The sequence below is a fragment of the Phascolarctos cinereus genome, unplaced genomic scaffold, assembly GCF_003287225.1.
Source record: "Phascolarctos cinereus isolate Bilbo 61053 unplaced genomic scaffold, phaCin_HiC Scaffold_5;HRSCAF=322, whole genome shotgun sequence".
Taxonomy (NCBI): Eukaryota; Metazoa; Chordata; class Mammalia; order Diprotodontia; family Phascolarctidae; genus Phascolarctos; species Phascolarctos cinereus.
This window is the reverse complement of record NW_027555958.1, coordinates 382,465,933-382,490,354: the sequence shown is the minus strand read 5'-3', so window position 1 is coordinate 382,490,354 and position 24,422 is coordinate 382,465,933. Positions and strand designations below refer to the sequence as shown.

The 24,422-nt window shown below is 45.1% G+C and overlaps 1 protein-coding gene across 1 annotated transcript in view; it reads right to left on the bottom strand.

Moving 5' to 3' along the window:
- Positions 1-1,488: 1,488 nt before the first annotated feature.
- Positions 1,489-24,422, bottom strand: part of TMEM9 (transmembrane protein 9) — a 38,488-nt gene continuing 15,554 nt past the window's right edge. Inside the window, 3 exon segments of the mRNA XM_021003028.2 lie at positions 1,489-8,124; positions 8,126-8,155; positions 22,144-22,275. Of these exon segments, the coding sequence (XP_020858687.1) occupies positions 8,002-8,124; positions 8,126-8,155; positions 22,144-22,275 (285 nt within the window). The 3' untranslated portion in view covers positions 1,489-8,001.

Genomic DNA, 24,422 nt, shown 5'->3' with positions numbered 1-24,422 from the left:
GTATTACTATAAGATGTTCCAAAAATCTCATCTCAGGCTTAATTTTTAATAGCTTTAATAAGCTTTAATAACTTAATTAATAATTAATAAACTGAATAACTTGAATAACTGCATTAAATGTACTTCCCATTTTACAGATGAGGAAACTGAGGATCATCGAGGCTGTGAATTGCTTGAGGTCACATAACTAGTAAATATCACAGTCAGGATGTGAACTCAGGACTTCTAACTCAGAACCGACTACTCTTTGAGTATGCCATGCTTCCTATTGATTCTCATCAATAACAGGGCAGAGCGCTAGGCATGGAATCAGGATGACCTGGTTTCAAATCCAGGCTCAGATATCTACCAAGTCACTTGACCTCTATCTACCTCAACTATAAAATAGGAATATAATATTATATATATATATATATATATATATATAATATATATATATATATTATATATATATGTATGTATATACTATAAAATGGGAATTATAATAACACTTGCCTCATAGAGTTGTTGTATATTTCAAATGAGATAATTGTAAAGCACTTAACACATAGTAGGTGCCTAATAAATGCTTTTTCCCTTGCCCCCATCAGGCATCAGGAAGTACTTCCTGACTGTAGGTAATGAGACATAGGAACTACTTGGTTCAATGGATTTTACTGGACATTCTTCAAGATGGGGAAGGGGAGACCAGTCTTGGTCTGGAGTGGAATTTGATGTAGTTGCAGAATTAGGAAACGTCAGTCAGTACTCAAGCTGTGTTACACCATAAGGCCTCTCTATTAACGTTTCTGGAGACGGGGGACTAAAACAGCTCCTGTTATTTGACTCTCTGCTATCTTTCTAGCAAACAAGAGGGCTGCAGAATGGGGTTTAGTGGTAGAAAGCAAGAATGTCTCCTCCCTGTAATGCCTAGCAAAGCCGCATGTCAATGCTCTTTGGTCAGTGACAGAAAGCTACCCAAGCTGGGACTCAGGAAACCTGGGTTTGGCTTCAGGCTCTAATACCAATGTACTGTAGCTTTGACCAAGTCATAGTCTCTTGGAGGTGGAATCTGTTTCTTGATAGGTCCTGTATTTCTGGCATTCTGTGTAGCATTCCCTCTGGGGTGCTCCCCCAGTTTGCTTTTGTGGGAATGGTAATCTGTTCAGGGACAAATTATTTAACTTGAGCCACAGTTTTCTCATCTGTAAAACGGGGAAAATAATACTTGTACTCCCTTACCTCCTGGTGTCCTTGTGAGGATCAAATGAGATAATCCATATAAGGTGCTTTACAACCATTAAGTAATAAATAAATGTGTCATCTCTTCTGGCTTTGCCTGGGGGTGGGGGTGACAGTAACAGTGGCCCCTCTAGAAAACTAAAAATGAAGAAATCTTCCCTCTGTTAAGAGGACAGACAAATTATCTTCCCTCTATGCAAACCCACTCAGAATGTCTTTCTCATGCTATTTCCACTGACTCAACAGGCAGGACACCACCAGGCAGGCTGGGTTATCATTATTGCGTTTATTAGTTGATGACCAGTAACATAGATAACTCCTGAGTATCCATGAATCAATAAACTGGAGTCCCCCAGCTGGAGATGTGATTAGAGGTATGCAAGACAAGCAAGTATGTAGGTCACAATGTACAGAGAGATGCAACATAAAGCTTAGAACTGCAGTAAGACTTTTGGGGACACTCTGTATTTTGCACGCCTTTCCCCCTTCCCCCATTCTGTTCTCCATGGCATGCAGGTGTTTATTTTGTGATAAAACTGGGTTTTTAGTGAAGGCATAAAGCCTCCAGATGACACCAAAGGAGTGCAATGTTCAAACCTCATCTGGACCTTCAAATGCCTTGTCTTGGCACTGACCAACTCAGCTAACAGTTAGATTATTGAAAACAGGACCATGTCTACAAGCAAGGAATCAGGATCGAGAACAGAGGGAGAGATTATTTTAATATCCAAGTGTGTGTTTGTCTGGGTATGTGTCCCTGATGGTGTGCCAAAGCCAAGATAGTGGATATTTGAGTCATTTGCTCTTTTGAGTTACCCAACGTTCCTTTTCCCTACAAAAATCGGGATAATTGAGGCTCTATCACCCTCCTCAAATGGTTTCTGTTCTAAGTGACTTGTATTATAGACATGATGTGGCTTCTCATAACGTTCTGTCTGTATCTGTCTTCGGACCAATCCTGGCTGGTGGTGTTCATTTCTGAGCACCCCATTTTAGGGAGACTATGAACAAACTGAAGTACATCTGGAGAAGGGCAAGGAATAGACATCCCTGGTAGAGGAAGAGTTGAAGGATGGTTGGCCTGGAGAAGCCAAGATTTGGACAGGGAGACTCGATAGCTGAGAATATGTACCACGCAGAAGGATGATCAGACTTTTCCACTTAGGCCCAAGGGAATGGACTAGGAGTATGCATGGAAGTTGTAGAGGCAGATTTTGGCCCAGTATAACAACAACCCACAATGATCTCAAAGTGAGTGGGCTGTCTCAGTGAGGTAGGTACTCCTCTCTGTTAGGTTTATTTCCTTCCTCTGATGCTTACTCCCTATGTGACCCGAGCAAGAAGACATTTAACTTCCCTGGGCCTCAGTTTCCCCATCTGCAAAATGAAGTTCTTGGATCAGCTAGGTCATTTTTAGCTCTCTGATCCTGTGATCTTTAGGGACAGTCTGGATGACCACTTTGGGGGGATGCTGCAGACAGGTTCAGGTACTGGTTGTATAAATTGACCTCTGAAGATCCTTCAAACCTGGTGGCTCAGAGTGGGACCAGAAGCCCCTGTCCTGTACCCCCCCCAAACCAAGCTTTCCCCCTGCCCAAAGGTTCTGGTCACCATGTATAAAGATGAATGAGAGTTGGCAGAAATGGTGGAGAAACATAAGTTAGCAAATCCAGATTGGTTTTTCCAGGCCTTACAAAGTCTCCCATGGCACCTTCCAGGGTGCAGCATCTCTTAGAGCAAATTGGTGCTGGCCCCAAACCAAGGAACCCTATGCCCAGAAAATGAGCTGGGCATACATTCTGTTATACCGTCAAGTCTGGCCCATTCCCCAGGATACAAGGTGACATGAAGGAGGCCGCTGAAAAATGCCTTCCTCCCTCCCTGAGCACATTGCTTTCTTTCAGAATCCCTCTATCTCACACTCTAGAAAGGAGTGTATGCTAGAGCCTTTCCTTCTAGAAAGACTTGGTGATGAGATTGTTGACTGTAAAGCTTTGTCCAACTTAGGTCCAGCCCATCCAGCCTGAAACAGCAAGGACTGGGGGCTTTGGTGGGACCTACGTTGGACTCTTGTACATGATACATCAAAGGTACCTAGAAAGTTTATGCCAAATACTTGTATCATGTAAATGCTTGAAGAGCTGGGATTTCATCAGTGTTGGGAATCCTAGTTTGGGAATTTTCACCCCCAAGCAAATCACAACTAAATCTTTGACTTAGTAGCCATGTCCTAGGAAGTTGTCTGAAACACATGGAGATTAAGTGACTTGCCCAGGGTCACACAGCTAGAAAATGTCAGAGGTGAGGAACCTTGGTCCTACTTTCTGAAAAAACCAAGTACTCCATTGATTATCCCAGGCTAATATGCATATTACAATACATTGTTTTTGAGCCCAACAAAAGAAAGCATTTTTGTACTATCTCTGCAGTATTCTCTCATAAGACTTTCTTTCCTCTCCTCTCAGGATACCCAAAGGGGGTCCACATATCCTTCTAAAACCCTGGACCTTTCTTCATTTTAGAAGGCAGAACATCTAGTTTGTTCCACACAGTAGATGTACTACTAGAAAAGAAGTATGTGAGGCATTTCCATAAACTGTCATATTTCAAATAAACATGGAGATGGTTACCTTAAGCAATCCCATAAGGTGCCCTTTTGTTAAGTGAATAATGAATCGCCCACTAAAATATTTTCTGTAATTTATTTTCCTATATTGGGGTTGCTTAAAATCAGATACACCTTCTCTCTTTAGAGCAGACACTTCTAATTAGTGAACTCAGACCATCTGCAAGGCTAATAAAAAGTTCTTGAGAATTATGCACATAGAACATTTTAGAGGTGAAGTGGTATAAGATTTTTTTTTTTGAGAGGCAGGGGGTATGCCATAGAAAGAGGTTCCTAGAACTGAGGATAATGAAAAGTCATCTCATCCATCCCTCTGACTCACAGAGGCCTATAGTTAATTGCTTCCCATAGAACACTCTCTTCCACACTCCCAGAAGGTGCCATCTCTTATAATAACTATGGAAGTAGACTGTGTTGTTTCTCTGCCAGTCGCCAATATTCTTAAACTCAAGTCATCCTCAGTTCCCCTTCTGTCACTTGTCCCACATCTGATCAGTGGCCACATCTGGTCCTTTCCATCTCTACCCTCAGAGGCACCATCCTAGCTCAGGCCTAGGCACAGCTAGATGATAAGTGGATAAGAGCACTAGGCCTTGAGTCAGGAAGCCCTAAGTTCAAATTTGGGCTCAGACACTAGCTGTGTGACTCTGGGCGAGTCATTTAACCTCTGTCTGCTTGTTTCCTCACTGGTAAAATGGGGATAATAATGACACCTACCTCCCAGGGTTGTTGTAATGATTACATATTTGTAAAGTAGTTAGCATGGTGCCTGGCACACAGTAGGTGATTAATAAATGCTTGGTTCCTCCTCTTTCCCACCTTTCCCTTGAACTCTCGCAGTAGCCTCCTCATTGGTCTCCTTGCATCAAGTTTCCTCCCCTCTCTGATCCATCCAGCTGATAAAGTGATTTTCCTATGGGCACATATCTGGCCACATCAACCTCTCCTCATAGGCTTTATTAACTCCAGTGAATCCCTATTACTGCCAAGATCCCATAGAGAATGCTGTGTTAGGCATTTTGGGCCCTTCCCAACCTGGCCCTTCCCCAACCTTTTCAGTCTTCTGATATTTTCCTTCCTCTCCTTCCACAGTAAAATCCAGAAACATCTGGTTTGCTGCTGTCTCTTGTACCCTACACTCCATGTCTTTTCACTGGCTCTCCCCTGTGCCTGGAACGGTTTCCATCTTCATGTCCACCTCTTACAAGCTCTGGCTTCTTTCAAGACTCAGCCATCTTCCATAGGAGGCCCTTCCCAGTTCTCTTGGCAGCCAGCATTTTCCCCTTTAAGGCTACCATCTGACCACTCTGTATGCAACTTGGACATGTCTGTTTATGCACATGTTCTTTCTCTCTCAAAAGAATATAAGCTCCCTGAGAGAAGAGATGGTTTTTGCTTTTTTCTTTGTATCCCAGGGCTTAGCACAGTGCCTGGCTCACAGTAAGAGCATTGACAGAGTGTCCCAAAAGTCTTAGTGGTAGAACCCCGTTGTGGTTTGGAACACTAAGTATGGATTTAAGCACTAAGACTTTTGGGTCACTCTCTCTGGTGCTTTAAAGCCTTAAATGATCTCATTTGATATTCATAACAATTCTGTTTATTAGGTACTATTATCATCCTCGTCCCCATTTTAGAGATAAGGGAAAAGGTCGAGAGAGGTTTTGTCAATGTACCCAGGCTCGAACAGCTAAAAAGCATCAGATGTGGGTTTCAAACCCAGGTCTTCCTCTAGGCTCCCAGCCCAAGGTTCTATCCACTCAACCACCCAGGTGCCAATGTACTTACACAGTAGGTGCTTAATAATCGCACATTGATTCTCTGCTGCCCATTCATTCTACCCCCCCCATGTGGTCTGTCTGGGAGCAATGCTGCCGTGACGTCTCAGCGGCTCCTTTCATGTTATTCTCATGTCCCTTTGACCTCCACCTCTTACTTCACTCCAGCTGCCTTCTTCTGTGTAGCACCCCACATTTAGCTCATTTCTTTCAACCTCTACATCCCTGTGCCTGCTTCCTCTGCCTTACATACCTCCATCCCCACCCTGAGGTTCCTTCCAACCATGTTCTCTAGTCCTTCAGAATGCTGCTCTACACTTACTCTCCCAGGAAGCCTTCTCTGACCATCCCTAGCTGGGTCTCATCTCTCAAGTCATTCTTTCTTCCTTTCTGATCTTTCTACCATGTCCTATGTTTAAATACTTGCAGTTCTTCAAACCACTTGTTTGTAATTTTGGGCTTGTGTCCCAGAAATTTCTGTTCTTTTAGAAGTCCCCTCATGGTCTACAGTAGGGTTCCATGTATGGGGGTGTTCAGCACACTTACTTCTACGTTCCTAGGGCAGGAATTTCAATTACTTGCTGTTTTTGCCTGATCTGTTCTTCCTAGCTGGGTTTTTTTCATTTTTCTATCCATTTCCACTATTATCTCTCCACTGTGCTCAATGGCTGATCCAATATTCTTCTGGGAGGCCTCAGACACTGGGGCCATATGCTTGTCCTGGGTAATCCCCACTTCTCTGACTGTCCTCCTCCAATTCCTAACCCTTAGACCAAGGGTGGGGAACCTGCAGCCTCAAGGCCACCTGTGGCCCTCTAGATCCTCAAGTGTGGCCCTTTGACTGAATCAAAACTTCACAGATTAAGGGGATTTGTTCTTTAAGGATCTAGAGGGCCACAGGTGGCCTCAAGACCACAGGTTCCCTAGCCCAGCCCTAGACCCTGGTGGTTTTCAATGTCAAAGGTCTTCCCGGGTATTCACAGTCATTGAGGTTCACTCAGTTTGTCCACTATCAGAACAGCACCAGGTGTTGGTCTGAAGAGAGCACCAAACAGGATAAGCAAAAATGGGGGATGAGGGGTGATCTCAAGGACTGGAAGTTCTGGCCTCATGGTGGTTATTCACACACCCACAGCTTTGGAATCCAGGGATTCCCATGATTGGGCTACTCTTCCCCCCAGTGAAACTGCTCCATCTGAAGGGTCTGCCATCAACAGGGCTTGGTTTGGAAGACAAGTTACCTGGGTTCTGCTGTCCCCTCTAGCCCCATGAGCTACTGGCAGATCCTTTTTCCAGATCTGTTTTCCCACTCAGACAATAGAGAAAAATATGCCCCCCCCAATCTACTTCTGGTTCTTAAAGGCTCCTGAGATCCTGAAGGTTGGGGATGGAGGGGGAGATAAAACATGATTTAATCATTATTTCCTTGGCTTACAGGCAGGACTGCAAAGTGATGGTAAGGATAGACACTTCTCTCCATGCATTGAGGGAATAATCTTTGGGAACATGATGCGGATACCAGGGACTTAGGCTCTGATGCTCAGGAGTGAATTTGCTCCTCCCCCTAGGATGTCAGAGGATCCAGCCATTTTCCTTTGAATTAGCAGCTGGGAGTGGAGGGGATTGGGGTGGTCTCAGTGTTCAGTTGGTTAGGATGGGAGAAGTTTGTCCCCCAACATTAGGACATTCGGCAGTAAAATAAATAATAGATGGGGGTCCTGGACTACACCCAGAGAAGAAATGAACACAGAGAGGAAGACGTCGGGAAGGCTATACCTTGACTACAGAACCTTGGGCCTTAGCTAAAATGTCAGCTTTCCAATGGAAGTGACTTCAGGACTTGGGCCAGGATGGAGCAGAAGTTGTGGAGTGTGGCGATTGTGTCTGTGTGAGTGTGGGGCATGGTCTCATTGAATCTATAGCACAGCAGAGGACATAGGAGCAGGGACATGCTGGGCAGGGCTTCTTTTCTTCCACCCCAAACTAAGACATTCCACTTGCCCTTGCTTCACCCTCCCAGGGATTTTGAGGCTCTCCAGGATTTGGAGATAAGTTGGGGAAGGCATAGGAGGAGGGAAGACATTTCCTACCCCATCCTGGTGACTCTAGGAAATATCTTTGTTCCCTCTGGGTCTGTTACCCCCTCCCAAATCCAAAGCCCTGAGATGCGTTGAGGAACCCTCCCTGGGTCACTGGCATAGAACATCATGTCTGAGGGAGAAGAGAAGTTGAGGGTAGGTAGGAAAGAAGGACATTGCCACGGGCTTGTAACAGGAAGGATTGAGAGAGAAAAGAGATGGAGAGAGGGGGGAAAAACAGGCCCCCCAACCCCCATCCCCACTGCCTCCCCTTCCCCTCGGCCTAACTGACCCAGCCCATCTAGCTGAGCATCTTGTGGCGATCAAACACCGTCTTCCTCTGTTCTTGCACCTGCAGCTTCCATCGCTGCTGGGCACCCTCTACCCGTTCCAGCACCGTGTTAGCTCGGGGTCCTGTCAGGGGGGGCAGCGGCTGCTGCCAGTGAACGGGCATCCTGCAAGGAAAAAGAAATGGGCAAGTTGGAAGGGCACAACCGTTTATGAAACATTCTGAGGAAACTCCTTCTCCTCTCCCCTTATCGGCTGCATCTCAGTGTTTCTCCAGCACTTTCTGGAGGCGATCTCCTGGAGCCCCTCAGCTCCTGCTTTGGGGTCCAGGTGCCTGCATGCAGTATCATCCCATTAAAATGCTCCCTGGCTTTGTATATTTTCCCTAGGTTTCTTTTCCTATACATGAAAGGAATTCCTCGGGAATTTATCTATTTCTGTGCTCTGAGATGAAGTAAGGCCTCTGCCTGTCGTTCAGGAGGAAGAGAATCACAAAACAGCTGAGACATCTGACTGAATAAGTGGCTGTGGTCAGTGGAGTGGAATTGTACCCCAGAGTGGCTGCAGTGGGAAGTGGCTGGGCTGCTCTGGAGGATAGTCATCCAAAGAGGTTACCTAGAGGGCTGGGAACTCTCAAGATTAGACGAGGGGGCAAGAGAAGCCACAGAGGTAGGGAGGGCCAGACTCTGTTAGAGGACTGTCAAATCATGTGCTCAGGGGAGGCTGTCCAACGGAATCTCTGGGGGATGGCTGAAGCCTGAGTTAAATGGCGTGTGATTTGTGCAAAGTTGAGGGAGAGAGCATTGATCATCATTAGTAGACTCTTCCCTCCCCAGCTTGGGAAGAGGGAGCAGAAGGGGGTGGGGATGCAGTCTCATTGTAGTCTACAGGGCCCTCAAGAGCACTTTATTTATTTATCTAGGATCTCTAGCTCAGGATGAGCCCAGGAGGCCAGAGAAATGTTTACAATCTGCTCTTCTGGTCTCATTCTTACTGAGCCAGAGCTCAGACTCATACAGAAGGGAGAAGTGCAGATAGTTCTGGGCTGGGCCAGAGTGGCATCCCTAGAGGTATAGCTCAGGCCAAGAAAAGCCATCTCTAGAGGGGCAAAATATAGACTGGGGAGTTGGGAGCTGTGCATTCAAATGCTAACTCTCCCATTTAATCCCTCTGTGCTTTCTTTTTTCCAGTAGCTACATTTAGGGGTCTTGAAGGTACTTGAGACTTCAATGAAGCATGGGTGAGGAGTGGGGGGACAGTAAAAGTGACTAATGTGAATCACAATCCAGATCTTCTAGGAATCAAAAACCAGATTGTTTGAACTTGGAGACTGGGAAAATCTGTATCTCTTCCCCTTTTCAGAAATAAACCTACAGCATTCCTCCCTTCTGTCTCTGCCTTTGGGACAGGATCCCTTGTTATTTGACATGAGTCCAAATCCCAGCTCTCACTCACCAACTGGGCAAATTGCTTAACATCAATGGGCCTCAATTTCCTCATCTGTAAAATGGGGATAAAGAAAAAATACTTGTACTACCTACCTTAGGGTAGTTGTTGTTAGGAAAGTATTTTACTAACTCTTAAAGCAATATTAAAATGTGAGCTATTATTATCAGCAAGCAGCAACATGATATAGCGATTAGAGAGAGCTGGCCTCAAAGCAAGAAGATCTTGGGTTTAGGTCCCCATTCTGGTACACACTGGTGGTGGGACCCTGGGCTTACCTCTTAACCCCTCAGCGCTCTGGGCACTCAGTGCCCAGATGATCTAAAATTCTTAAGTCACAAAGAAAGTGTGAATTTTTTTTGGAAGAAGGAGTTTCCTCCATGGGAGTTCTCTCTATTAATGGAATCACAGTACCCTATTACTGGCACAATAAACACTTTCTGTGGGGTCCCTTACAACAGAGATGTCAAACGTGGGCTTCCAGGGGCTAGAATCAGATGACAACGTAATCGGGAAGTACTTAACAAAATAAATGAAAGTACAATAGAAGGTTTTCTAAGTCAATATGTGGCCCACAGGGACCCTTATGTACTATTTAGTGCCCCGCCCTTTGTTTTTATTTGGGTTCGACACCACTACTTCCCAATACTGGGACTACACTATTGTCTTGGGAACATACTGCTGTGAAAGCAGAAAATTCCATTTATAGTGGGAAGAAGGCAGCCAATTTCAGAGGTGCTGTTTGCTCCTTTCCTTATTGGCCACTGGCTGGCTATGTTTCTAGGCTCTGTGCCTCTGTTTCCCCAGATGATGATTGGCCCTGGGAGTGCCTAGTTACAGGACCAGACTTCTCTTGAAATTCAGGCAGGGGATGAGCAGTTTTGATGCTGCCCTTTCAGCCTTTTCTCCATCTAGCTGGCATCCTCTGTCCATCCATCTCACCGTTGCCTGTAAAGACAGATGTCTATGCATAGAAAGCAAGACATCAGAGCATTTCCTGGTTGGGAGGGTGGAATGGTGGGTGACTTCTGGATGGCACTATTGAGTAATTCCCTAATGAGTGATCCTAGGACCCTGGTTAGTATTCCCCCAATCCCCCTGAGGGTTCTTAGAGAACAGTCCTGGATTCAAATCCTGGCTTTGTTCCTTATTACAGGCCCCGCCTAAGTAGGGACTAGCAATAAACCTGTCACTTTTTCTTTTATTCTTGACACTTCTAAAGTTTTGCTTTGGATAAACCTCAGAGGACTCCACAAAACAAGATGTGGAAGGCAGCATGGCCTATCAGAGCCTGGGACTTGGAGTCAGGAGACCAGAGTTCAGCCCTTGCCTCAGACACTAGCAGGGTGGTCCTGGGCACATCACAATCTCTCAGAGCTAACTTTCTTCACCCATACCAAAAACGGGAATGATAATACTACCTGCCTCCTAGGATCGTTATGAGGAAATTACTTTTCACACCTTCAAGAGCCATGTAAATGCATGTTACCATTACCACAACACCTGGCTACTTTAAGACAGTTATAGAGCCTGTCCCAGACAGGAGGGGGGTTTTCTGCTGAATCTGCATGGGGTAGGGTGTAGGTCCAAGTCAGGGCAGTCAGGATGGGGAAGAGCCTCAAAATCATATTACCTGAGGATTAGCTGAAGGGTCTGGGGATGTTTAGCCTGGGGAAGAGCAGGCTTGGGGGCAGGGTGGAGTGGGGCAAGATGGGTGTATTCAAACATCTGAAGGGTGGTTGACCTGTGGAAGAGGGAATAGACTTTTCCACTTGCCTCTAATGGCTGAGATTGGAGCGATGGGTGGCAAATGTAGGGGGGCAAAGTTTACTGACAATTACAAATGCCCCCCAAAGTGGGGTTCCCCTTAATAGAAATCTGCAAGCAAAGGCTGGATCACTTGTTATTTTAAGAGGGGCTCCTTGGCTTCTGAAGCTCCTTTCAGTTCTGAGGATGTGAGATTCTGATTTCAGGAGTAAGAAGAACGCAAGTTGAAGCACCCCAGTTCCCTGGCCATAGCTCACCCTTTCTCTTCCGCAGGAAAGAAGTGATAGAATATACTGTCCTGGGCAATCTGAGCTCAGATGAGAACCTGGGGTGCTAGTGTCCCTGCTCTGGGGACTACCATTGCACCTCCTTTTTTATTCCTGACCTTTCTTGAGGTTCATTCCCAACGCTCCTGTCCCCCCAACTCTCCCCCCACTCCCGCCTCCTCTTCCCCTTCGATCTCGGAACTGCCTCTGTCGAAAGCAGCCTTCTTCTCTAATTACCACTTCCCTGCTTCTGAAGCTCCCGAGCCCATGCATTTCCTGAAGGACCCGAGCCTGATCTTTGGGGGGGGATTAGAGCCGAGGGCCAGGCCCGCGCCCCCATGGGGATTTCCTCCCAGCCTCTTCCCGTCTCTCATCTCCTGCCACACACCTCTTAAGGGATTAGCACACCTCTGGGAGCCCAGAGCCGCCCAGCACATGAAACTTTGCTTCTAAGGCCCTAAGCTGGCACGGCTTCTGTCATGCTCTGGCTGCCAAGCTGGAGGAGGGGGAGGGAAGGAAGGGGAGAGGGGGGAGAAGAGAAGGGGTGGGGAAGAGAGGAGCAGGCAGGCAGTCACCCGGCAGGGATAACACTCTATGGGGCTGGGTGGAAAGTTTATCACCCCCATTAAAAAGCACCCTCCTCTCCACTCACACATATGCACACATACCACGTACCAAGGTACAACATGGGCTGGGTAGTCTCAGCCCTCTACACACATCTCTTCTTTCAAGGATTTGGATAATTGCATTTCAATAGAATTGGTTTCCTTTGTATTCCTACATGTTTTATGTTATGCATTTAAAAACACTCATCTGAGAAGGGGTCCACAGGCTTCACCAGACTGCCAAGAGCATCCATGACACACTAAAAATATTCAAAAGCCCCCTTTCAAAGGAATCTTTTCTCAGGTGTGGGTTGGGCTGGATGCCTTTGAGGCTACTTCCACACCTGAGATTCTGTGGGATGTCAAAAACACCTTTCTTTCTTTCTCAGTGGAGAAACAGCAACTTGTCTCTGTGCACTTTCAAAGCTCCCTTCTTCTGCACTCTCTAAAAACACACATACCCCTGCCATCAATTACCAAGAGAAACACCAATGACTTCTGAGTCAAAGGAATAGGTTGCAAATCATGCCACTGACCCTGTACTGTGTCATCTTAGATAAGTCACTTCCTGTCTCTGGATCTGTTTTCTCTTAAGTAAAATCAAGGGATTGGGCTGGATGGCCCAACCATCCCTTCCAGCTCTAATCTATTTCCTTCCTGCTTTAAGTCTATGATCTCAACTCTATAGCTCCCCTAGTGTTCAGCACACAGCTTTGAAGAAGCGATCTTTAGCTATCAATGAACTGAATTGAATTAACAGTTAAGTAGAATTATGGCCCAAACTCCATGCTGTCATTTCTTTTCTCTAGCTCTATCTCCATGGGATTTCTACATTGTTGACATAAAAATAAATCCAATGGGTATTGGTTGCATGGCTGGCTAGGTGAGTGGAGATATGTTCACCATGTCTTGAGAAGGACGCTGATCAACTAACTGTCCTGGGGAGGCAGGCAGAATAGCCTGGGATGCTGGGGACCATGCCATATCACCCCATGATGTCATTGGTCCTCTTCAAAAATGAAGGATGAAAAACAATAACAAATGGTAAGTTGAAGGAACTAGTTTGTGAATAGCCTGGCAGAGGAAGTAGGGGGAGAATGGGACAGCGAATATCTGAATGTCTGTCATGCAGAAGAGGCATTGGACTGATTCTGACTTGAACACAGAGGCCAGAGCTACAAGCAATAGGTGATAGTTGTGAAGAGACCATTGGGAAAAATTCTAGAGTGGAATGTGGAGGCATTTTCCATCATAGGAGGTCTTCAAGAAAGGTGTGGGTGATCACTTGGTGACACAGAGAAGACACCTGCTCAGGTACAGGTTGGATTAGATGGCCTCTAAGTTTCCTTCCAACACTATAATTCTATGGAAGGACTAATAAAGGAGATTTCCAACTGACTATGGTGTATACCTCCATATGTATGCAGAGATAACAGTGCTGGATTTAGAGTCAGGAGAATTGTTGTTGTTCAGGCATTGTTTCAGTTGTGTCCAACTCTTCAAGACCCTGTTTGGGGTTTTCTTAGCAGAGATACTGGAGTGATTTGCCATTTTCTTCTCCAGCTCATTCTACATATGAGGAAACTGAGGCAAACGGGGTTAAATGACTTGCCCAGGATCACACCATTAGTAAGTGTCTGAGAGGCTAGATTTGAACTCAGGTCTTCTTGATTCAAGGCTCAGTGCTCTATTTACTGTGCCACCTAGCTGCTTAGAGTTGGAAGTCCTGGGTTCAAATCCTAGCTCTGTCATTTATTGTGACCTCAGACTAGGTTTTGGTTAAAATGTAAAATGAGGAGCTTGGGCTAGGTCCTTTAACTCTAAAATTATCTGGGCTGTGAAGATTAAATAATTTCCTCTTATTCATTCCAACAACATCCACTCACTTCCTGAGTATCAGTGAGGTATCTAGCTAGTGCTAGAGATAGAGTGCTAGGCTTATAGCCAGGAAGACTCAAGTTCAAATCCAGCCTCAGAGACTTACTAGTTGTGTGACCTTGGGCAAGACATTTAACTTTTCCCAGCCTCAGTTTCCTCATCTGTATAATGAGGAGGGTTAGATTTGATGACCTCTAAGTTCCCTTCCAGCTCTAACCTTATGTTCTATGAGCTTATGGTATTCATCCACAAAGCCAGCTAAGGTTCTATACCTGATCTCCCCTTCTTGATGAGAAAGGAGAGTTCCAGGCTAGAAGAAGGGACCCTGCTTTGACTACCCCCTCAGCACTCAGTTTCCTGGATCAGAGGGCTGAGCTCTCCCTTGCACGTCTGTGTCTCCCCAGTGGAGGACTGGAATCCATCAGGGAGCCAAGAGCAGCAGTATTAAGGGAACATGCTGAAATCCACCACATTACCACAGTGTCATTTGTTTTCCCTTCATGTAAAGTCTTAACAAACAGCTCCTAAGTGGGGGAAAAGCTGCTGCTGAGTGGTCCTGTGTTTCCACTGCTAATAATCTGATTAAAAGGTATTAAAGACACCACATCTGCTCTAGAGGTGCATCAAATCAGAGCCTAATCCTTGCTCCTCTCAAGAGAGAGAACGGTGGGGTACAGGCAGGAAGAATCCCAATCACCTTATCTCTCTATCTCCCATCCTCTCCAGCCTAGGCCTGTCCCCAAATCCTGTCCCTGGAAAACTACGGGAGCTGGTTATAGCAACAGAAAAAGTCGTCTCCTCGACAGGGCTGGGGGAAGAGGGGCCAGCAATCCTGGACTTGGCAACAACAAACCACTCTAAAAGGGTATGGGATCTGGATCCAGCCAGTCACTTTGCCCATGTATACACCTTTAGCTTGCTTTTTTTTATTTTAAGGAGCAAAGACAATATATTTTACCCTCCTATCCCTAAGTGAGACTAAGCTACTTCCCAGATCCCACCAAAGGTAAACACGGAACTCTCATGCAGTCAGCCCCCTTTTTAGTTCCCTTGGACTGGGATCATCATGACACGGTCAAGGAAGGATTGTGGGGGACTCTGTCCAAACTGATATCAATTTTAAATGACTACCCTTTGGGTCTACTGATTCATGTATGTATCTTTATACAGGAAGATCCCTAATGCTAGCATTCAAGTTCTCTCTTTGGATCCACAAACTGGTTATACAATACATGGTAACAACCAGTTTATTGTTATATGTAAAAGTCATTTTTAGTCTTCTCTCAGTTTTTCCTTTCTCCAAGTTGAATGCTCCCCACCTTTTAATTTTTTTTCTAATCACCATTATAACTAAACTTGAGCCCTTCTGTATGTAAGAGCCAGGTAGCATTTATATTTAAGCTTTTCAAAATGCTTTAAATACGTTATCTCATTTTATCACCACAACTACGCTGAGAGGAAGGTGCTGTTATAGCCCTCAATTTACCACAGAGGCAAATGGAGGTCAAATGACTTTCTCAGGGTCACCCAACTAGTAAGGCAAATTTCAAACTCAGGTTATCCTGAGCCTAGGTCCAGCACTCTATGTACTGTACCACCTCTCCCTTAGGGTCCCTATCATACCTATCTATCCTATAGACTCTTGGAGTTGGAAGGAACCTAAGGGCCCTAATATCCAACTTGGGCAAGTGTGGTACCCAGACCTGAACCAAGTAACTGTGTCCGGTCTAAGCTGTACCAATAATGATGGTGATGAAGATGCTGATGATGAGAGTTGATAGGGTGCTGTAAGGTTTATGAAGCCCTTTTCTATACTTATTTGAGATAACCCATGGTTTCTCGGTTTATGGAGGTTCCTTAGCTCACGAAGGACCAAGCCATGAGGCCTAGGGAATGGCTAGGTGTTTCTATGAATAGCTTATCCTCCTCTCCCTTCAAAGAAGGTTAAACCTGTGCATCTGAAAAAAAAAAAACAACAAAAACCCTCTGTTTGTCATTTCTGTCCAAGCAAACACGCTCACTTCCTCCTTTCAAAGGGTGTCTGAGCTCTGGGATTAGCACTAATGCTGCTGGAATCCCAGAAAAGGCAGCACACAGCAATCAGGAGGCTGGGGTGGCTCTTGCCAGAGTTTTCAAAGGGAAAAGGACAAGCTTTCATCTCCCCCTTGGGACTCTTGGCCTGACACTGGTAAGGGTGCCCACCTGCTGCCTTTGCAAGCACTGTGGCCTCTGGGAGAACTTCTTGGCCAGAAGAATTGTGCCTGGAGAGTCAAGGGGTTACCCAGAACTCTTGCCCCTAAAGATGTGACCCAGCCATCTGCTCCCAAACCTGACGACGTCTGGGTGGGATGCCTAGGCTGACTAGGTTCTGAAGCCAGCTCTGGATCCTCAGGGAGAAATGAGCTGGATGTCAAGGCACCATTTTGATGAATGTGTTAGAACCCTGACTTTCAAGGAATCCTGGATGCCTTAGGCTGGATTCTAACAGGTCATCTGGTGCTCAGCTGTCCTTTTCTTCCCAGGAAGAAACCTAAATTCCTACTATTGTAGTCAAAGTCCTTTTATTCTCTCCTTAAAGGACACTATGAAGAGATAGGCTCTTGTGCTCTCTTTAGTTTAGTGGACTGGGGGATCAATACCTGTCATGGACATCATGGCATGGTACACTGGACAAGTAATTGTTGTTGTTTGTCCTTCATTCTTGAAGAGGACCATGACATCAGGAAGATGATGCCATGACTTGCAAGTGAATTGGATTTAAGTGAGGCAGGGCTGTGCCAAGTCACCAGACTCACTTTCTCCTCCAGAGCCCTCTGGGTCCAGTGGCCAGATACAGATCAGGATAACTGAAGATGCCTCTAGACAAGTAAGAGTTTCGGAGTCAGAGAACCCAGGAGTCCCATCCCTCCTTGTGATTAGTGGAATCCTGGGAAAGGATAATGTCCTTATGGAGAGAAGGATGGGGTTCAAATCAGGAGTCATACAATCATAGACAAAGAGGCCAAAATGGGTCAGAACTAAGATTTCTTCAGAATACCAAAATTCAAGGCACTGATGAATGGGAACCTGGGTGCAAAACCAGAATCAAATCCAGAGACCAGCACAGGGTCAGAAGATGAAATGCAGGGAAAGTTATTTGTCATATTCAACTTGTTCCCCTAAAGCTTCAGTCTTTTATGGTGGCTCCTCACTTTCCCTACACCAGCTCTGCATTGATACATTGGCATGACTACATGCCAGGTCACCAGCATCCTTACTAACTCAGCTGTAAAAGTAAGGCTCCAGGTTTAGATATTGGGTTTGACTCCTAGCTCTGATACGTCTTTATTTATATGATTTTGGGTAAATCACTTAATCTCTCTGGGCCTCAGGTTCTTCACCTGTAAAATGAGGGGGTTGGATTTAGGGGGTCTTAATTTGAGGTCAGTGAACTTGTTTTCTAAAAAAAAATTGCTAATTGTATTTCAAATTTTTTTTCAATATATTTTCCTTTGCATTCCTATGTATTTTATTTTATGCATTTAAAAACATTACTCTGAGGAGTCTGTAGGCATCGCCAGTCCACCAAGCAGATGCATGACAGAAAAAGTTAGGAACCGCTGAAGATGATCTCCCAAGGGCCCTCTGTCTCTAAATCTTGTGATAGCTCGATCTTTGAACACCAACATAGAAATCACTTTTCCTTCTATCCTTTGAGCAGCTCATGACATCCTACCTCTTCTAGAAATTCAAAGACAGAAGATAACATCTCCCACCTCAACGTTCTGTAAACATGAAATTCCCATGGCTCTCTATCACTTCAGGTCCACTGATGCACATAAACCTTTGGCTTAAGCAGAGTGTAAAAATTATTTTTTTTTCTATTTATTGCATATTTTTCTCTATATGTTTGCCTGTGGAAGTGTGTGTCTTTGATGGCAAGGCCCTAGAGGGCAGGGATTGTGCTTGTGTAACTCTTAGCACAGTGTCCAACATGATGCCATGTGTAGCAAAGTTTGACTTTGTAAGAGTTTCTTGCTTGAAGGATAAGAATTCACAGGGACAGATGAAGGGGACCGGATAGAACACAATGAAAGAAAAACAGCTATTTAGGAATTATCAGGTAGGGGGACCGCACGGAAACCCAGGGGGTGTCAGAGAGGGGATGCCACTGGACCAGATTCCCAAGCCAGGCCAGAGGATGTTAGCAGTTTTAAGGCCCTTAGGATACATCGGCACCCACTCCAAGTACACTCACTTCTGGCCTGCTGGTGTTTTATTTCATACTACATGGGAAAAGGCAAATATTTCTGGCAGAAGAGTCACCAAGGAGGCAGGTCTGAGTCTGGACCAAAGACTCCCTAACATCTGAACAAAGTTATAAAATAGAACTATAGAACATCAGAGGTCATGGCGCAGTGGAAAATGCACTTGATTGGAAACAAGGAATCTGATTTTAAATTCTAGCTCTTGGTACTTAATATCTACATGACCTTAAGCAATTCATTTAATGTTTCTTGGCTTCCATTTTCTCATCTTTAAGATAAGAAAGTTGAATTTGGGTGTGAAAAATTGCATCTTCATTTGCACTTTCATCTAATTAAAAGTTAGCCTTTACTTCAATAATTTAAAAACATTATTCTGAGAAGACGCCTATAGACTGGCTACCCCAGACTGCCAACAGGGCTCATAACACACCTCTACAAAGGAGATCTGCTTTGCTTTCAAAGTCCTTGATAACCTGACCCCAACCTATCTTTCCATTAGACCCATCTCTGTACTCTCCATTCAGCCAAACCGGCATATTCCCTGTGACCTCACTACCCTTCCTATGACATTGCAAATGAGGAAACTGAGACCCAGAGAAGTAGCAAAGCTAGATTTGAACCCAGGCCTTCTGACTTCTAGAGGGGTCCTGCCAGTCTGAGGATCCAGTGGTTTCATATAACAATAATTATAACAATAACAATAACATTTATGTAGTGTTTACTACATGTCAGGCACTGTGCTAAGCACTTCACAATTATTATCTCATTTGATTGACCATGACCTAAGTCAGAGGGTCAAACAAGCAGCCCTCAACCCTCCTGAACTCAGCCCAAACAGCATCCAGATTAACATGTAATTGGGAAATATTTAGCAAAGTAAATAAAAATCGAATAAAACATGGATAATATTACATTTTAAAACTAAGTCAACATGGGCCTGCAGAGATCCTTATGTACCAATTATCGGTCTCCATTTCTATTTAAGTTTGACATCACTGATCTAAATCATGGTTCATGATTTTTTTTGTGTGTGTCTGGTGAAGTCAGTGGATCTCTTCTCAAAATAATGTTTTAAGTACAATTCACAGGATTTACAATGCAATGTACAGGATTGCAAATGAAACCAATTAGATTTAATTGAAACTAACAAACTGTTTTTTAAAAACAAGCTCTCATCCCCCCCCCCCCAAGGGAAATCGACCCAAATGTACTCATGGGTGAAGAGGGAATAGACTTCAAGGGACAGGGCTGAAATTAGACTGATCTTTAGTGAAGGGTGTGGCCAAAGTATTCCTGGGCCATCCATCTCTAGTGGAACTAGACTTCCTCAGCTCTGCCTTCTCCTCCCTCCTGCCCCTAGCTTCCTGTTGATCTGATTTTGACTGAGGGTGGAGCAGAGAGGATGAACATTTCTCTATTGGGGGGGGGTGTCCTATGTTTTGGGAAGGGGGTGGTGCTGACAGTTGGGTGGTCTGATGTTCAAGGGAGGAAACTTCAGCTCCCTACCTGGTTATTAATGTGCAGTAATAGCAGCCCTGATAGGGGAGGGGCCTAGCTAATAAACACATGGTGATTAGGGGTAATGTGGTAATTGCAGTCCTGGCTGGGGGTGTAATTGAGAGATGCTGCATGGTGATTATATAGCCTGATGCTGCTATTTCCCTGGAATGCATGGCTCTTAGGCATGGCCTTTGTTATGTCTCTAGCCACCATGGATACAAAGCCAGAGGGAGGGTGTCAGACTCCGTGCCAAGGGCAGCCCCCCTCTCGCCCCTAGGAAGAGGTGCCTCTCTGACTTTTAGGGCAATGATCATAGGATCAAAGATTTAGAGTGGGAAGAGACTCTTGAGATAACCTAGTAACGCTCCTTCATTTTAGAGAGGAGGAACTGGAGGCCCAGAGGCCATGCAGGTGACCCGCCCAAGGTCACCCAGGTTGTCAGAGCTCGAATTTACACGCAGGTCCTCTCACTCCAAATCTAGCACTTCAGTGATATCTGCCTTCAAACGGACACAAGTCTGTTGTATAGAAGTAACTGATTTGTCCCTTGCTCCAGAAGATAGAACTAACACTAGTGAACAGAAGTTACAGGGAGACAGACAACCACGTCCTAATGATCGGAGCTTCCTTAACACGGGACAGGCTGCCTGATGAAGTAGCAAGTTTCCATCCCCGGCGATGATCAAGCAACAGGCTAAATACCAAAACTGGAGAGAGAGATTTTGACAGAGGGTGGGAAGCTGGACCGGGTCAGAGATTAGTTTTATCAGTTCAATAGGGCAGCTAGGCGGCGCCATAGTGCATAAAGTTCCTGGCCTGGAGTCAGAAAGACCCATCTTCCGGAGTTCAAATCCGGCCTCAGACACTAGCTGTGTGACCCTGGGCAAGTCACTTCACCCTGTCTGCCTCAGTTTCCTCATCTCTAAAGTGAGCTGGAGAAGGAAATGGCAAACCACCCCAGCATCTTTGCCAAGAAAACTCCAAATGGGGTCATGAGGAGTTGCCCGTGACTGAAACAAGTGAACGACAGCAATCTCGTTTGATGTTCTGTGGGGCCTTCCCTTATTACGCCAGCCAGAAATGACTCCTCCTCCCCCTCGTCCTCCTGCAGGACTGAGTAGGAACCACTTATTGGAGACCTGCTGTGTATCTCTGCACCATGGCCACATATGCACTTGACTCATCCCTCCTTACTAGTGCCAGACTCAGAACCAGTAGACCTGGGTTCAAATCCTGTCTCAGGCCCTGACAATGACTAACCTTAGGTGAGGTCACTTAATTTCTCTGAGTTTCATTTTCTCCATCAGCAAAGTGGGGAATAATACTTTCATTACCTCCCCTTTGAGGGAAGTACTTTGTAAACCTTAAAATGTTATAGAAATGTGTGCTATTATTATAGCAGTGCTTTATAAACTGGGAAGGACTGTATAAATGTGACCTATTAGTACCGAAGAGAAGCCACAGAGCTAGGACTGAAAGGGACCTTGCCACTCATCCACTCTGACCCCCTCACTTTATTTATTTTTTTGGGTGAGGCAATCGGGGTTAAGTGACTTGCCCAGGGTCACATAGCTAGTGAGTGTCAAATGTCTGAGGCCAGATTTGAACTCAGGTCCTCCTGACTCCAGGGCTGGTTCTCTATTCGCTGTGCCACCTAGCTGCCCCTTACCTCATTTTATTTTATTAAACTTTTTTTTAGTAGACAAAAATCTATTTCCTCTCCCTCCTACTTCCCCCCATCCCAAGTGAAGATGACAAACAAACTCCTGTAACAAATATGCATAGTTAAACAAAGCAAATTCCCAAAGTGGCCAGGTCCAAAAATAGGTCTCATTCTGCACCGAGTCCCTTACCTTTCTTATCAGGATGTGGGTAGCATGTTTCATCATTGGTCCTTTGGAATAGTGGTCACCTCAGTTTACATATGAGGAAACTGAGGTCCCAGAGCCTAAGTGATATGCACACAGAAGCGGCATTTGAACCCAGGTCTTCCACCGCAAGCTCCTCAAGGGCCAGACCTATGTCTTCTATGTCTCTGTATTCCTCATAGCATCTACCTACCACAGTGTCCAGCAAAGATGCTTTATATATGTTTATTAAATGAAATATATATGTTTATTACATGTTTTTAAATGAATTAAATATATGTTTATTAAGTGAATGAATGAATCTGTCACCTCCTCAATTCCTCTTCCCCCAAATTCCTAGTAAACTGGACTCCTAGGTTCTATTTTTATCAATATGTTACAGTATTTTGGTCAATCCACCTCCTTTCTTGCCTGGTTGAGGACAAAGCCAGGGAATCTCTTAAACTAAGTAGATTTAGACCTATGCACCCAGGTGCCCTGGTGTAAGACATTAGCATGAATTCAAGGAAGTCTCTCGGGACATCAAAGTGGAAAAAACCTGTTGGAGTCCCACCAACCCCCTCTCCCCACGTTGTTACCTCATTGTCCTCCTCATTGTGCAATGGTTGAGTGTAGGCATCTGGCTTTCTGATCAAGGGATCTACCAGCATAAGGAAGGCCATGTACAGGAGCAGGGCGCCCACCACAGACAGATAGATGACGATGATGACCTGAGAAGAATGGGCACAGCTCAGCGAGGGAAGAGGGAGCTGACACTGGCCAAGTCCTGCCCTCAAGGAACTTCCGATCTAATGAAGGAGATCGTCCCCCATTCCCCAGACCCCCAAACCAGACAGACGATCACAAAGACCTGAAAACACAAATTAGGGCGAATTCCTGTGTAAACCATGTTCTGAGGGAGTGTGGAAGAAACAGCAGCCACTGAAGATTTCCCAGAGGGAGAAGGATCGAACATTCATTTATTAAACACTTACTGTGTGCCAGGTACTTTACAAATATTACCTCATTCAGTCCTTACGACAACCCTGTGAGGTAGATGCTGTCATTATCTCCTTTTTACAATTGAGGCAATAAGGCAGACAAAAGGTCAACTAGCTAGTAAATGTCTGAGGCTAGATTTGAACACAGGGCGTCCTGACTCCAGGCACAGAGCTCTAGCCATTGTACTACCTAGACACCAGATCCCAGAGGTGAGTTAACAGCAAAGTTTAGACTCAGGCTTTAACAAAATTTATGGGACAGCATTCCCGTGGGAGAGAGGACTATTCCATGCCATTAAAGCAGAGGAGCTGTATGTGGGGTGTCCAAAGGTTTTTCTAGTTAGAGTAGAGAGTCCAGAGGTGGGATGTACTAAGCAATTAGACCAGATTAGGGGAGAGGGGGAAGGCCTAGAAGCAGAAATTGAGGTTTAATCTAATCTAATCTAATAATAATAATAATAATAATAATAATAATAATAATAATAATAATGATAACTGGTATTTAGGTAGTATTTTTAACATATGCTTTTACATATGTTAAATCGTTTGATTCTCCCAACAGCCCTGGGAAGTGGGTGCTATTATTATCCTCATTTTATAGATAAGGAAACTGTGATTAAGAGAAATTAAATGACTTCCTTAGGGTCAGCTAGCAGGTTTGACCTCAGGGCTTCCTGATTCCAACGCCCTCTTCATTCCACTGAATCACTTAACCGTCTCAGATCTGGGACATAAACATCCATTGTAAATGTACAAGCAAATCGATGTTTGGCGAAACCCGCATCTCTGGGATTCTGCCCTCAGAAGTAGCTGTGGCTGTAGGAGCCAAGATAACTGTTCACAGCAGCCTTCTGTGGAGAGGGGGGATTGACTCAGCGGAGGAGTAAGACCCAAAGGGAGCCTAACTCTAATCTTATGGGAGTGAGCTAAAAGTTAATAGTTACTACTGCTGGCCCTAGCCCTGGTTAACTGGAGAAGAAGCAAAGACCCTCTCACAGAGACAGCTTAGGACTCCTGGGTGGCATCCCTAGCTCTCCTCCTGGTCAAAGGCATTTAGGATTTGGATTCTTCCATTCTTGGGGCCTAGATATCCCTGTTCCTTATACAAGGGGAAGTTTTCCTGATTTCCCAGGTTGGGCACTTGTTACCAGTGTAACACTGGGCAAATTGCTTGGTCTCTCTGGGTCTCACCTACAAAATGATAGGGTTGGACTAGATGATCACTATGGTTTCTCCTAGCTCTAAGTCACGATCCTATCATCCTTGCCTCTCAACCCCATCCTAAGTGTGGGGCAAGAAAGAAGGAGGTCAAGTCTACAACAGGCTTGGGGAGGGAAAGGTCACCTAGGGCAAATCACCACAGGGAAATCCATTGGATTAGGAGGATGTGTCTGATGAGGTCTTGGGGCTGGGAAGTCCCTTCTCCCTCAAACAGCATGAGGTGACATCTGGTACAGAGGGTATGGGCTCAGGCATCTGGTCCCCAGAGGGTGGGGCCCCACTGGACAGAGTTCAGAGAGGAGAAGGAACCTGCTTAAGGGAGGGGCTGACTCAGGAGGGAAGATGAAAGGAATTAAGTCTGTGCAAGTTGACAGGGCGATGACTAAAAGGGGTGTGTGTGTGTGTGTGTGTGTGTGTGTGTGTGTGTGTGTGTGTGTCGGGGGCTAAAGAATAGACATCTTCTGTCAATTTTTTTTAAAGGTGTGAACACAAGAAGTTAACACAGGAAAGGAAGTGCTCTCTGAGAGGTCAGGATAAAGACAACCAGAGTGAAGGTCCCATTATTTAGCCTGAAAGAAGTGAATAGACACCTAATTATTTAGAAATTCAGGAGACTGCTGCTCCTCCCTGTATAGAATCATAGAATTCCAGTTGAA